Consider the following 16,841-nt stretch of genomic DNA (forward strand, 5'->3'; position numbering starts at 1 on the left):
TCTGAAGATATGGCCTCCAGAACTGCACACAATACTCAAGATGAGGCCTAACTAATGATCTATAAAGTGGCATAAGAACCTTACTATTTCTGCTGCAAATACCTCTACCAATACATCCAAGCATTCTGCTAGCCTTACTCGCTGCCTTACTACATTGTTTACTAAGTTTTAAATCATTACACACACACAGCTAACACCTCTATGACATAGAACATCCCTCTTTGCTTACTGATACTTATTACACACACAGCTAACACCTCTATGATATAGAACATCCCTCTCTGCTATACAGGTACTTATCACACACACAGCTAACACCTCTATGCCATAGAACATCCCTCTCCGCTATACCGGTACTTATCACATACACAGCTAACACCTCTACTCCATACAACATCCCTCTCTGCTATACCGGTACTTATTACACACACAGCTAACACCTCTATGACATAGAACATCCCTCTATGCAATACCGGTACTTATTACACACACACAGCTAACACCTATATGCCTTAGAACATCCCTCTCTGCTATACCGGTACTTATTACACACACACAACTAACAGCTCTATGCCATAGAACATCCCTCTCTGCTATACCGGTACTTATTACACACACAGCTAACACCTCTATGCCATAGAACATCCCTCTCTGCTATACCGGTACTTATTACACACACACAGCTAACACCTCTATGCCATAGAACATCCCTCTCTGCTATACCGGTACTTATTACACACACAGCTAACACCTCTATGGCATAGAACATCCCTCTCTGCTATACCAGTACTTATTACATAAACAGCTAACGCCTCTATGTCATAGAAAATCCCTCCATACTATACTGGTACTTGTAACATACACAGCTAACACCTCTATGCCATAGAACATCCCTCCCTGCTATACTGATACTAATTACACACACAGCTAAACCTCTATGTTATAGAACATCCCTTTCTGCTATACCGTTACTTATCACATACACAGCTAACACCTCTATGCCACAGAACATCCTTCATTGCTATTCCGGTACTTATAGCACACCTCTATGTTATAGAACATCCCTTTCTGCTATATCGGTAGATATAACACACAGCTAACACCGCTACGCCATAGAACATCCTTCACTACTATTCCGGTACTTACTACACACACACACAACTAAAACCTCTATGTTATAGAACATCCCTTTCTGCTATATCGGTAGATATAACACACAGCTAACACCTCTATGCCATAGAACACCCTTCTCTGCTATTCCGGTACTTATTACACACACACAGCTCTGACACTAAACCTCCATCCTAGCCCTTAACTCTCTCTACTATTCCTGTACTGACCCCAACACACAGCTCAGAGACTAAGCCTCCATCTGATACTGTAGATATCTTTGCTATTTCTGTACTGACCCCTACACACACCTCTGCCACTAAACCTCCATCCTATCCCTTAGCCCACTCTACTATTCCTGTACTGACACCTACACACATCTCTGGCACTATACCTCCATCCTATTCATTAGCCCTCTCTACTATTCCTGTACTAACTCCTATTCTCAGCCCTGACACTAAACCTCCATCCTATCCCATAGCCCTCTCTACTATCCCTGTACTGACCCCAACACACAGCTCTTAGACTAAGCCTCCTTCCTATCCCATAGCCCTCCTACTATTTCTGCACTGACCCCAACACACAGCTCTGACGCTACACCTCCATCTGATCCTGTAGATATCTTTGCTATTTCTGTACTGACCCCCTAAACACACCTTTGACACTACAACACCATCCTATCCTGTAGCCCTCTCTGCCATTCCTGTACTGGGCCATGAACTTCTCTGACCCCACACCTCTATCCTATCCTGTTTCCCTCTTCCCAATTCCTGTACTGACCCCTACATACAGCTCTGACACTACTCCTCCATTGTATCCTGTAGCCTTCTCTACTAATCCTCTACAGACGCCTGCACACAGTTCAGTCACTTCTACCCTGCTATGCAGCCCTTTCTGCTATTCTAGTATTGACCATGCACATAGTTGTGTGCCACTAGCTCAAATATCACTCTTTTAAGGTCCTTACCTCCATATCAATCATCTGGTCATCTCTCATTTCACAAGAAACCGTATGAATTTCCTTCTCAGGTGTATATATCAACTTTTTGCAGATATCTGAGGTTTCTTCAGGGTCTACAAAAGTTGTCTCTATATAGTCCTTCCCCCTCCAAACTTGGGGGTCTGTGGATCTCCAAAAGCCCACCTGTGGAAACCCCCCACTAACAGGATCCACTGTCCTGCGAAGGCTTCCTGGGTCCAAAAACTGTGGTGTGAGTTCAGCACCCTGCTGGGCTTTGTGGGGGATACATTTCCATATTAGACCTCCTACACCCCCAGCGTCCTTAGCTAGCAAAGGGGTCAGCACCCCACCACTGCCAAATGACCTGTCCAGGAGGGGTTGTTGTAATTCCTGTAAACACTCCATAACTGTAGATACTCAACCCATAAGGGTTCTTGGAACAGCCATTGAGTGTATGGTCTTTATAGAGGTCCAAACTGTGAAGGCTGTGAAGCACTTGAAATTAAAGATGTATTTTTTCTGGATTTCTTAACAATGCAATTTGTGGAGTACGTAATTGTCTCTCTTCACATCTTGGGATGAGTATTGCAGGGTTGGAAGCTCTGGAGGTAAATAAGGTTGTATTTTTTCAGGTGAAGATCTGTGGAAAGAAATATTGATCATGTTAATGAACTCTATTCCTCCACCTATTCCTCCACCCCACAACCTGTATGGGCATTAAATGGGAGGTTCCCTCTTCAAAGCTCTAATTTAGGTCCCACACTAGACCCTGCTATCTTTTTTCACAAATGGGTAATGATTATATCACCTTGTCTGCTAGTAAAATAAATAAATTGTGATTTATGGTTCTTGAAAATACACATAAAAGCTAAGTGATTTTATCCTAATTTGGTTGCCATTAACACACGAAAAAACATAAATTAGGCTAACCTGATAATTTAATTTCCATCTGTACGAGTCCACGGCTTCATTCATTACTTGTGGGAAATACAGAACCTGGCCACCAGGAGGAGGCAAAGACACCCAGCCAAAGGCTTAAATACCTCCCCCACATCAGTCATTCTGCCGAGGGAACAAGGAACAGTGGGAGAAATATCAGGGTACAAATGGTGCCAGAAGAAAAAATAAATTTAGGTCTACCCAACAGAGAACCGTGCGGGAGCCGTGGTCTCTCCTCGTAACAGATGGAAATTAAATTATCAGGTAAGCATAATTTATGTTTTCTATCTAAATACGAGGAGAGTCCATGGCTTCATTTATTACTTGTGGGAAACAAATACCCAAGCTCTAGAGGACACTGAATGAAAACGGAAGGGTAAAAAAGAGGCGGACCCTAGACTGAGGGCACCACAGCCTGTAAAACCTTGCTCCCAAAAGCTGCTTCAGCCAAAGCAAACACGTCCAATTTGTAAAACTTTGAAAAAGTATGTGAGGAGCAAGTAGCCGCCTTACAAATCTGCTCCATAGAGGCCTCATTCTTGAAGGCCCAAGAAGAAGTCAAAACTCTAGTTGAGTTAGCCATAATCCTCTGAGGAGGCTTATGGCCCTTTGATACAGCCACCATGGCGAAACGCGTCAGTGGCGTCCCCCCGTTCTTCCCCATTTGTTGTTTTTAACTTAATTTGTTGATTCACTACCTTTATTTAAATGAAAAACGTAAAATGGTATAAAAAAAGTTGTTGCCGCATTCGCGGTGTCTATTCTAAGCTGATTTAGCTATACTAGTTGAATTACAAACTTTAGTTACTCATAGGTAACATAGGTATTGGGTCAGGCTTGTCCTAGTCCATATATTACTTAAGATATTTACAAAGTAATAGTGGTAACTGAGTTAGGTTTACCTCAATTCATGGTATTACTAGTGGTACTTACAAGGTAACTGACTCTCCAAATAATACTTTAGGAAAGCTAAGTATAATTTTCTACGGTATTAACAGGTAAAAATAAGGAGTATATCAGATCCTTCACTCTTTATAGTATTGTGGGCAGCACAGTATTTAAGAAACCAGATACTTAATAGCAATATTTAACAAACGGTATTAAAAGGTAACCAAACACTAGAGTTCATCATTTGACTCTTTATAATTACACTTAAGGTAACCCAAGTACAGTTTATTGCGGTATTAACAGGTAACAACAAGAAGTTTATTGGACTTCTTACTTTTTATAGTTGGGTTTACTTTAATTTATCAGTGGCACCCACAAGGTAACACTTATATAAAGATACTTACCAGTGGAAAATGATTTCTAAAGGTATTCAAACATTAGAGTTTACTAACTGACTCTCTATAATAATACTTTAGGAAGCACGGTATTAATAGGTAAAAACCAGGAGTGTATTATATCTCTCACTCTTTACAGTTTTGTGGGTAGTACAGTACTCATCCTTACCAACCTAGATACTTACCAGAGATATTTAATAAATGGTATAAAAAGGTTTCCAAATATTTGAGTTCATTAACTGACTCTCTATAATAACATTGTAAGAAACCCAGTACTTTTTACTTTTTATTGTGGCAGTAACAGGTAAAAATAAGGAGTTTATTAAACTTTTCACTCTTTACAAGTATTGTAGGCAGTACAGTACTCACCAACACACAGTTTATACTGTATACAAACCGTCCATCACAAGTGGTTACTGTACACCCCAAACGTTTCTTCCTTTATTATCCTCACATATATCCAATATTTAAACCCACCCTATTTAAGGACCATTATTACCTTTATACGAGTAATATGCCAAGAGATAACCTTGTTATTTGATTCATAAAGAGACTCTCCATATACCTAACGAGGGTGTTTGTCTCTATTAGCCAGCAGTGACAGTATCTGGCTAACAGGTAGTGGATCCAAATTCCAATTTCTTTTAAAAATGTCTGTTAATCCCTTGTTTTTAATGTGATCTAGTAAAAGTTATATTTTAATTCTTTCATTTTCCTGCATCACATAAGTACGTTCTCAGAGTGCTATATTTGTACCCTTTTGTCAGTTTCTTACTGATTTTCTGTAAAGTTCGCACATAGGTACAAGCACCTACCCCTATCAGATAAATCACATTGGAAGTATACCAATAACAAATATACTCATCACTCTATGAATTAGTAGGGGAACGTCTAAATATACTAATAAATTGAGTAGTGCCATTGTCTCCTTTCTGTATATTATGTCCCGCTGTCTTATAAGCCAGGCGAATTATGCTCCTCAGCCAAAAAGATAGGGAAGTGGAAGAAGCCTTCTGCCCTTTGTGCTTCCCCGAATAGACAACAAACAACGCTGAAGTCTGTCTGAAATCCTTCATAGCCTGAAGATAAAACTTCAAAGCCCCAACCACATCCAAGTTATGAAGTAACCGTTCTTTTGAAGATCTTATCGGCATGAAAAACCAAGTAAGGAGGCTCACATTGCCAGGCCGCCAACTCAGAGACTCTGCGTACCGAAGCAATGGCCAGTTGAAAAAGAACCTTCCTAGACAGTATCTTAATGTCAAGAGAATGCATAGGCCTCTAGTTATCAAGCCGTCAACCACAAATACACTGGAATTCCACAGCGTATTTGTGGCGAGGCTGATTCGCTGTAGTTATCAAGCCCTACAGCCCGACAAAAGTAGAATCTAGTGACGTAACATACGATCCGCCGGACTCAGTCCGACACAGATCGATGGCTACGTCACTCCAGATGTTCCGAACACAAGTTCAGCACAATCTGACTACTTTTGGAAGTTATCAAAGAACAACCAGTTACGCTCGCCACTATTCCGGCCCAGCGTACCTGGTTTTCAATCCACCGCCCTGGAGGCAGCGGATCCCATATGAATCAATGGGAGTCTGACAGCAGCGAGAGCTCATGTTCGCTGCTGCCCGATATCTCATTGATTTCTATGGGAAGTGTCTGCACCTAACATCCTAACATGTACCCCGAGTCTAAACACCCCTAATTTGCCCACCCTACACCACCGCCACCTACTTTATACCTATTAACCCTTAAACCGCCGCTCCCGGACCCCGCCGCAACTATAATAAATATATGAACCCCTAAACCGCCGCTCCCGGACCCCGCCGCCACCTACATTATACCTATTAACCCCTAATCTGCCTCCCCCTATATCGCTGCCACCTACATAAAGTTATTAACCCCTATCCTGCCGATCCCGGACCCTGCCGCAAATAAATAAATTGTTTAACCCCTAAACCGCCGCACCCGGAGCCCTCTGCCACCTACATTACTTTATTAACCCCTATCCTGCCCCCCCTACACCGCCGCCACCTACAGTACATTGATTAACCCCTAATCTACCCCCCTACACCGCCGCCAATATATTAAATGAATTAACCCCAAAACCTAAGTCTAACCCTAACCCTAACACCCCCTAACTTAAATATTATTTAAATTAATCTAAATAAATATTACTATAATTAAATAAATTAATCCTATTTAAAACTAAATACTTACCTATAAAATAAACCCTAAGATAGCTACAATATAATTAATAATTACATTATAGCTATTTTAGGATTTATTTTTATTTTACAGGCAACTTTGTATTTATTTTAACTAGGTACAATAGCTATTAAATAGTTATTAACTATTTAATAGCTACCTAATTAAAATAATTACAAATTTACCTGTAAAATAAATCCTAACCTAAGTTACAAATACACCTAACACTACACTATCAATAAATTAATTAACTAAATTAACTACAATGATCTAAAATAAAATACAATTAAATAAACTAAACTAACTATATTACAAAAAACAAACACTAAATAACAAAAAATATTACAAGAAGTTTATTCTAATTACACCTAATCTAAGCCCCCTAATAAAATAAAAAAGGCCCCCAAAATAATAAAATTCCCTATCTTAAACTAAATTACAAAGTAATCAGCTCTTTTACTAGCCCTTAAAAGGGCTTTTTTGCGGGGCATTGCCCCAAACTAATCAGCTCTTTTACCTGTAAAAAAAATAAATACAATACCCCCCCAACATTACAACCCACCACCCACACACCCCTACTCTAAAACCCACCCAATCCCCCCTTAAAAAAACCTAACACTACCCCATTGAAGATCACCCTACCTTGAGCCGTCTTCACCCAGCCGGGCCGAACTCTTCATCCGATCCGGGCACAAGTGGTTCTCCAGCTGGGCAGAAGTCTTCATCCGATCGGGGCAGAAGAGGTCCTCCATCCAGCAGAAGTCTTCATCCAAGCGGCATCTTCTATATTCATCCTTCCGGCGATGAGCGGCTCCATCTTGAAGACCTCCGGCACGGAGCATCCTTCCAGCACGACGGACTAACGACGAATGACGGTTCCTTTAAATGATGTCATCCAAGATGGCGTCCCTCGAATTCCGATTGGCTGATTAAATCAGCCAATTGGATTTTTCCTACCTTAATTCCGATTGGCTGATAGAATCCTATCAGACAATCGGAATTCGAAGGACACCATCTTGGATGACGTCATTTAAAGGAATCGTCATTCGTCATTAGTCCATCATGCTGGAAGGATGCTCCCCGGAGGTCTTCAAGATGGAGCCGCTCATCGGCGGAAGGATGAAGATAGAAGATGCCGCTTGGATGAAGACTTCTGCTGGATGGAGGACCTCTCCTGCCCTGATTGGATGAAGACTTCTGCCCGGCTGGAGGACCACTTGTGCCCGGATCGGATGAAGAGTTCGGCCCGGCTGGGTGAAGACGGCTCAAGGTAGGGTGATCTTCAATGGGGTAGTGTTAGGTTTTTTTAATGGGGGATTGGGTGGGTTTTAGAGTAGGGGTGTGTGGGTGGTGGATTGTAATGTTGGTGGGGTATTGTGTTTATTTTTTTACAGTTAAAAGAGCTGATTACTTTGGGGCAATGCCCCGCAAAAAGCCCTTTTAAGGGCTGGTTAAAGAGCTGATTACTTTGTAATTTGTTGAGGATAGGGAATTTTATTATTTTGGGGGCCTTTTTTATTTTATTAGGGGGCTTAGATTAGGTGTAATTAGATTAAACTTCTTGTAATTTTTTTTATTTTTTGTAATTTAGTGTTTGTTTGTTTTTGTAATATAGTTTAGTTTATTTAATTGTATTTACATTTTAATTTAGATCATTGTAGTTAATTTATTTAATTAATTTATTGATAGTGTAGTGTTAGGTGTATTTGTAACTTAGGTTAGGATTTATTTTACAGGTAAATTTATAATTATTTTAACTAGGTCGCTATTAAATAGTTATTAACTATTTAATAGCTATTGTACCTAGTTAAAATAAATACAAAGTTGCCTGTAAAATAAAAATAAAGCCTAAAATAGCTATAATGTAATTATTAATTATATTGTAGCTATCTAAGGGTTTATTTTATAGGTAAGTATTTAGTTTTAAATAGGATTAATTTATTTAATTATAGGAATATTTATTTAGATTAATTTAAATAATATTTAAGTTAGGGGGTGTTAGGGTTAGACTTAGGTTTTGGGGTTAATTAATTTAATATATTGGTGGTGGTGTAGGGGGGGCAGGATAGGCTTTAATAAATGTAATGTAGGTGGCGGAGGGCTCCGGTTGTGGCGGTTTAGGGGTTAAACAATTTATTTATTTGTGGCGGGGTCCGGGATCGGAAGGATAGGGGTTAATAACTTTATGTAGGTGGCGGCAGATTAGGGGTTAATAGGTATAATGTAATGGCGGCGGGGTCCGGGAGCGGCGGTTTAGGGGTTCATATATTTATTATAGTGGCGGCGGGGTCCGGGAGCGCCGGTTTAGGGGTTAATATATTTATTATAGTTGTGGCGGGGTCCAGGAGCGGCGGTTTAGGGGTTAATAGGTTTATTTAGGTGCCGGGGGCTCCGTGAGCCGTGGTTTAGGGGGTAAAACAGTTTAGTATAATGTGGGTGCTTAGTGACAGGCTAGCAAGAAAGCTGCGAAGAAGCCGATGAGCAGCGAGATCGATGACTGTCAGTTAACAACAGTCCGCTGCTCATCGCACCGTACTTGGTGCGCGACTTCTTGACAGCTTTCTTGATAACTCTGGCGAACATATTCAGGTCCACGGCGGCGATGTTAGGTGAGCTTAGGCGAGCGTATTGGGCCGGCGAATACAGGAAAATACGGAGCTTCATAACTAGAGGCCATAGGCTCAAACGGGTTCTTCTGCAAAACCCTAAGAACCAGATTCAAACTCCAAGGAGGAGCAGAATGTCTGAATACAGGCCTGATCCTGGATAGAGTCGGAACAAAAGACTGTATATCCGGAAGCTTAGCGAGCTTCTTGTGTAACAACACAGATAAAGCCGAAATCTGTCCCCTCAAGGAACTAGCGGCAAGTCACTTCTCCAAACCATCCTGGAGGTAGGAAAGTATCCTGGATACTCTGACCTTGTGCCAAGAATATCCACAAGTCTTACACCAGAGTAAGTAGGTCCTCCACACCTTATGATAGATGCAACGGTTGAACGGCTTCCTGGCTTGAATGAGAGTATCAATCACACGCTGAGAAAAACCTCTCTTGGCTAAGTCTAAGCATTAAATCTCCACGCAGTCAGCCTCAGAGAATTTAGATTTTGATGCACAAAGGAGCCCTGTACTAGCAGATCCCTGCGGCAGGGCAACCTCCACGGGGGAGACGACATCCTCACCAGATCTGCAAACCACATCCTCTGCGCCACGATGGAGTAATCAGAATAGTCAATGCTTGCTCCTGCTTCATGCGGGCCACTACTCGAGGTAGAAGTGGTAACAGAGGAAATATGTAAACTAGGCTGAATCCCCAAGGCACTGCCAAGGCATCTATCATTTCTGCCTGGGGTTCCCTGGACCGCAACTTTTATCTGGGCAGCTTGAAGTTGAGTCTGGACACCATGAGATATATCTCTGGAGTCCACCATCTGTTGCAAATCTCTGCAAACACTTCGGGGTGAAGAAACCTTTCCCCCAGATGAAACGATTGTCTGCTGAGAAAATCCACTTCCTAGTTGACCACATCCGGGATGTGGATTGCTGACAGCGAGCAGTTGTGGGTCTCCACCCAATCCAGAATCCAAGATACCTCCCTCATGGCTAGGGAGCCTCTCGTTCCTCCCTGGTGGTTGATGTAAGCCACCGAGGTAATGTTGTCTGACTGGAATCTGATGAATTGGGACAAATCCAGGAGGGGCCAAGCCCTCAGAATGTTGAAGAACGCTCAAAGTTCTAGGATGTTGATCGGAAAAAGCAACTCCTCCCCATTCCACCTGTCCTGTGCCTTACTGACACACCAAACAGCTCCCCATCCTGAGAGGCTTGCGTCCATAGTCACAATCTCCCAAGATGGTCTCAGGAAGGATATCCCCTGGGACAGCCGATCTAGATGAAGCCACCAATAGAGGGATTCCCTCGACCGGTTGTCCTGAGAGATGTCTTGGGATAGATCTGAGTGATCGCTGTTTCATTGCCTCAGCATGCACAACTGAAGAGGTCGGAGATGGAACCTGGTGAATGAAATGACATCTATACTGGATACCATGAGCCCAATCACCTCCATACACTGGGCCACAGATGGCCTTAAGGAGATTTGAAGGGCAAGACAGCTGGAGGCAATTTTGCAACGTCTCTGGTCTGTCAGGTATATCTTCATGGATATGGAGTCTATTCTCGTGCCCAGGAACTCCACCCTAGTACTGGGAACCAGAGAACTCTTTCCTGAGTTTATCTTCCATCCATGAGATCGAAGAAGAAGTAGAAGAGCTCTTGAATGGTCCTCTGCCAGCCGGCAGGATGGAGCCTGGACCAGGATGTCATCCAAATAAGGTGCGACTGCAATACCTCTGGATCTCGCCACCGCGAGCAAAGCTCCCAGAACCTTCGTAAAGTCTCTTGGGGCAGTAGCCACACCAAACGCGAGAGCTACAGACTGGAAGTGCTGGTCCAGAAAATTGAATCTTAGGAACTTAAAGTGATCCTTGTGTATAGGCACATGAAGGTAAGTGTCCTTCAAGTCTATCATAGTCATGAACTGACCCTCTTGAACTAAGTGCAGAATAGACCTTATCATCTCCATCTTGAACGATGGGACTGACAGAAACTTGTTTAAGCACTTTAGGTCCAGAATCATGCGCAACGTGCCCTCCTTCTTTGGGACCACAAAAAGGTTTGAATAGCACCCTAGACCTGTTTCTGCTAGAGGTACCAGTACAATTACTCCTAGAGAGGAGAGATCCCTCATGCACTCTAGCAAGGCATCTTGTTTCTCTGGTCTTGACGATAGATTTGACAAGAGGAATCTGCTCCTGGGAGGGTAAGTTTTGAAACCTATCCTGTAACCCTGGGCAATAACCTCCAGAACCAAGTATCCTTCACGTCTCTCATCCAAGCTTCCATTAAAAGAGATAGTCTGCCCCCTACGAGATCCAGAGACGGATCGGGGCCACCCATTAATGCTGATTTTGTCTCGGCGGGCTTCTTGCTCTGCATGTTTTTATTCCAAGACTGAGAAGGCTTCCAAGATCCCTTGGACTGCTCAGGCTTCGCAGCAGGCTGCTGTCATTGGGACTTGTCCGAACGAAATGGACGAAAATTAGGACCCTTAGGTTTATTCTCCTTATCCTGCGGTAGAAAGGCACGCTTGCCCCCTGTGCCCGTGGATATGATAGTCTCTAGGCCTGGACCAAAAAGAACCTTTCCCTTAAATTGAAGGGAAAGTAATCTAGATTTGGACGTCATGTCAGCAGACCACAACTTCAACCACAGGGCCTCCGGGCCAGAACAGAAAAGCCTGATGTCTTGGCATTCAAGCGAATAATCTGCAAATCTGCATCGCAGATAAACGAAATAGCTACCATCAGGGCCTTAATTCTTTCCTGTATCTCATAGAGGGGAGTCTCCACCTCGATCATCTCTGACAGAGAGTCACACCAATAAGTAGCGGCTCCCGCCACCACAGTGACCACCGCTTCAGACTGAAATACAAACCCCATGTGCTGAAACATTTTTCTTAACAGGGTCTCTAATTTCTTATCCATGGGTTCCTTAAACGACTAACTATTCTCAAGTGGGATAGTGGTGCACTTAGCGAGCATGGAGATAGCTCCATCCACCCTAGGGACAGATCCCCGCAATTCTAGCTGAGAATCAGGAACTGGGAACAATTTCTTAAACAAAGAAGAAGGGGTTAAATATGAACCAAGTCTCTCCCATTCATTCTTAATAATATTCGCCATCTTTACAGGAACCGGGAAAGTCTGGGGCACCACCCTGTCCTCATAAACTTTAAAAAGCTTAGGAATAGAAGGTTCCTCCTGTAACTTTGGTCTCGGAACCTCTAGAGTAGCCAACACTTCTTTCAACAAAAAGCGTGTGTTTCATCCTAAACCTAAAGTTTGGTTCCTCCACATTCGGAGGTTTAGAGGCCGCCGATTCAGAAAGAGTCCTCCGAAGTATCGGAGTCTTCTGCATTGGCGGGTAATCTAGTATCAGATACATCCAACGGAGTAGATTACCCATGGGAAGGAAAGCAATGTTTAACCTTTTCCTTGAACTTAGCCGTGCAAGGTAAAGCACTGAAGGCCACAGACACCGCAATTTGCTACTGATCAGCAAAATCTGGCGGCCACAGGGCCCCTCCCATAGAAGGATTAGTGGTGCACTGGGGAGCTGCATGTGTAATTGGAGATGATTATAGGGAACGCACCTAACGGGATGGAGACCCCCTCAGAGGTGGACGGCTCAGTGGTACTAAACATCTTGTTCTTTTTAGATATCACTATTTTATCAAGGCATGTGGAACATAGTTGAGCAGGCGGATATACCGTAGCCTCCTCACAATAAACACAGGAATTAGATTTAGGCAGAGAGAGAGAGTACCCTCTAACGCATCAGAATTCTCCATAGCTTGCACTTTTAATATGGACTATAGAAAAAAAAAATGGCACCTTTATACCCCAATGGCCGGTGCACTCAGCACCTCCTATGACCCAGGCCCAAAGAGAAACCGCTTTTGTCTCCTGCAACCGACGGTCAGGAAAAGGAAGAGGATGAGGCCACACCCGGTCACATGGAGTGCCCTGCAGGACCGCCCCTGCAGCTGAGAAAAAGCACGCCAAACAGGCTGCGCAATAACCAAAAGAAGGAAGAACCTGACTGTTCACACAGTGCCAGAGTCACATCTCACACATGTCGCAGCCAAAAAACACAATAAAGCAATCATGTATAAATCCCCCGCGGTTCAATACTCACCTTCCGAAGATATTAACCCTTCATTCTATACAGATAAAAGGAGTCACATTGTGACCCTGTCTTCTTGCGCTATCATTACAGGTATAAGAAATGAATCGATCTTACCAGAATCTACACCATGAAACAGGAACACGGCCTCTCAAGTTTGACAGTGTTGTAGCATCGCACCTGACATGAACTTGAGTGATAAAAAGCAGGCAGTGAAACTCGTCAACACTGATTGCTTAAGGAGCTGTTAATACGAGTCTGGATGGTTTCGCAGAAAGACTCTCCCTGCATCTCCAGACCCTAACATTCATCAAAGGCTGATAAGACTACTTAAAACTCCAGTCCCATTCCGAAGAGTACTACCCTCCATAAGAGACTACTCTGAATCTTCCAACACTTCTCTGCCATCCTCCTGTGATGAAAAGCAAAGAATAACTGTGGGATGAGGGGAGTGGGGGAGGTATTTAAGCATTTGGCTGGGGTGTCTTTGCCTCCTCCTGGTGGCCAAGTTCTGTATTTCCCACAAGTAATGAATTAAGCCGTGGACTCTCCTCGTATTAAGAAGGAAACAATAATTTTTCCTCTTTTTCTGCAGGCAACACCTACAGAGCAGTGATGTCACACCCTAGACTGACTGCCAGTAGCACATACAAACATTATTTGTCAACCGTACCAGGGTAACAAAGCACATTAGAGATTTTGACCTCACTGGCTACAAATTACGCACACAACACTTTACCTCCTTGACTGTTGTAACACATAAAACATTGTTTTTACCCTCCTTGGCTTCCTCCATGTCTTTCTATGTGTTTTGTAACATCTAGAATAGAGCATGCATACTGTCATTTCTTATATTTGTATTAGATAGAGGACTGGGAAGCTATCTAGGAATATGGCATACAGCTGAAATGCCTCAGATTGCTTCATTAATGCTACTGTGTGACTCCTATTTTATATTTCCATACAGGTTACACCTGGCAACTCTAGACATGATAGGAGGGAGCTATGGAATATGATGTCTATCCCCTGCAGAGTGACGCAGTGACACAAACTGAAGTGAGCTGTGGGTTATGGAGTTGGTCCCTCCCCTGCAGGGAGATAAAGTGACACAAACCGTAGGAAGCTATGGCATATGGAATTTGTCTCTTCCCTGAAGGGTGGCACAGTGATACAGACAACTGGGAGCTATGGGACATGGCGTGTTTTACCCTCCCTCGGGGCAACTTAGTAGCACAGACACTGGCCTTCCCAAGCAAGATGACACAGTGACAGTGAGAAGTGAGCTTGTGCAGAGTAACACAGACACTAGATCTTTATGACACAAGACTATATCCCCTGTTTACAGAGTGACACAGAAAAGAGAGAGCTATGTGTTATGGGTTCTGCCCCCCTTTAACTGCTGAAACATTGAAGATATGGGATAAAATACACACAATGACATTTGTAGCACGGTCTGTTCACACATATGTAAATCAGTTGAAATTAACTGCTACCCCTTCCACATCCCAGTTTATCTCCTATTAAATGATGGTCCTATTAAAAAACAACAAGAAATAAAAAAAGGAGATTGGACATTCATTCTATACCGGGTTCTCTTACTTTCAAATACGACACTTTATCTATAATCACCCCAATAAGAATCAGCGCCTTAGAGCCCTTACCCCATTTGAACGCCTACGTACAACAAACGGACCGACTAGACACCTTATACCTTTCAAGACTATGTGCGAGAAAGAATTAGACATCCAAATTAAATCTGATTAGAAAAAAAATGTTTTGTAAGCCTTAAAAAAAAAATCCATTTCAGCGAATACATTAGAAAACTATACCCTCCTCCCCTTTGCAGGGTGACACACACATTAGAGTGCTCCCTTGCAGGATGATACAGTGACACAGACAGTAGGGAGCTATAGGACACTAAATTCGTCCCTTCCCTGCATGGTAACAGTAATACAGGCTAGAGGTGATCAGGGGACATAGGATCTGTCCCTCCCCTGCAGTGTGACTCTGTGACACAGACAGGAGAAAGCTATGACATATGGAGTATGTCCTTCCCCTGCAGGATAGCACAGTGAAACAGACAGGATAAAGCTATGACATATGGAGTCTGCCAATTCCCTGCAGGGTGGCACAGTGAGAGCTATGGGACATGGGGTATTTCACTCTCCCTCTGGGTGACTCAGTGACACATATAGTAGGGAAATATTTGACAGTGGGGTTTGGCTTTTCCAAACAGACTGACACAGTGACAGAGAGGAGCGAGCTATTGGACATGGCCTATCCCTCTTGTGCAGGGTGACAAAGACTTGAGATAGCTATGGGGCACAAAGACTATATCCCCCTCTGCAGAGTGACACAGAGAGGAGGGAGCTATGGGACATAGTTTGTCCCCTCCCCTGAGCGATGTCACAGACAGAAGGGAGCTTTGGGCACGAAGTGCCTATTATGCGCTGAAGTTATATTTAGTTTAATGTATTCAGCATTTCCTGGAACACAGCTGATAATATGTTATCTGCAAATACAAGCACTCTACATAGATATATAAACTGTCTCTTAATTTTGACTCTATTTAAGTACTTGAAAAGCAATTTAATAACCTCATTATTTTGCTGACACCCTGCATTCTGCAGCCTAGCAGATAAGTCTATAGATATCTACCGCAGCGTAACAATGGCAAAGTGGTGATTCGCAGCAAAGCCGCTTGAAAATCTTTAATCCTTTTGGAACTATATATATATTTATATTTTTTTTTTTGGAAGAAAAATTGATTTTGCTTTGACATTTTTTCCATACACAGAGAATAAAGCAGACTGTCTGCTGGCATTAATACAAGTGTCTGTCTTGTTTGATCTATAGAATGAAAACAGATAAAGAGAGAAAGGAGCAAAAGATGTGAAGGAGGAAGAAAGAAATGTGAAATAGATAGAAGAGAGATGAGGGAAAGAAGAGAGAAGGGAGAGTGACAAAGAAAGGAGGAGTGCAGAATGTGAATGAGAAAGGAAGAGAGAGATGAGAGAAGGGTGGTGCGACAGAGAGAAGAGAAAAAGTGAGGTGGGTGAGGCAAGAAAAAGGAGGGGGTTGAAAGAGAGAGAGATAAAAGAAAAAGGTTGGGGAGGGAATGGGAGAAAGAAAAAATAACCAAGAAGGGGGAATCTGTGAGAGAGAAGAGAGAGGGGGTATGAGAGAGATAAATGTTGGGGGGGGTAGAGAGCAAGGAGGGAAAGGGGTGTGAGATAAAAATGAAAGAAAATGAAGCATGAAAGAGAAATGGAAAAAAGGGAATCTGGAAATGGAGGGGAGGGGGTGTGAGAAAAAAGGGGGGACGGGTATTAAAGGGATACTAAACCCAATTTTTTTTCTTTTATTATTCAGATAGAGAAGCGAATTTTAAGCAACTTTCTAGTTTACTCCTATTATCAATTTTCTTTGTTCTCATGCTATCTTTATTTGAAAAAGCAGGAATATAAGCTTAAGAGCCGGCCCAGTTTTGGCTCAGCACCTGGGTAGCGCTTGCTGATTGGTGGCTAAATGTAGCAAACCAATCAGCAAGCTCTACATCTGTGCTGAACCAAATTAAGGCCGGCTTCTAAT

General features: G+C 42.8%; 1 protein-coding gene across 1 annotated transcript in view; it reads right to left on the reverse strand.

Moving 5' to 3' along the window:
- TMEM91 (transmembrane protein 91) overlaps positions 1-2,531 on the reverse strand; it is an 85,685-nt gene extending 83,154 nt beyond the window's left edge. The window contains exon 1 of the mRNA XM_053689098.1: positions 2,078-2,531. Within this exon, the coding sequence (XP_053545073.1) occupies positions 2,078-2,476 (399 nt within the window). The 5' untranslated portion in view covers positions 2,477-2,531. The remainder of the gene's footprint in view (positions 1-2,077) is intronic.
- Positions 2,532-16,841: the final 14,310 nt, after the last annotated feature.

This window comes from Bombina bombina, chromosome 7, assembly GCF_027579735.1.
Source record: "Bombina bombina isolate aBomBom1 chromosome 7, aBomBom1.pri, whole genome shotgun sequence".
In the NCBI taxonomy this organism is placed as follows: domain Eukaryota; kingdom Metazoa; phylum Chordata; class Amphibia; order Anura; family Bombinatoridae; genus Bombina; species Bombina bombina.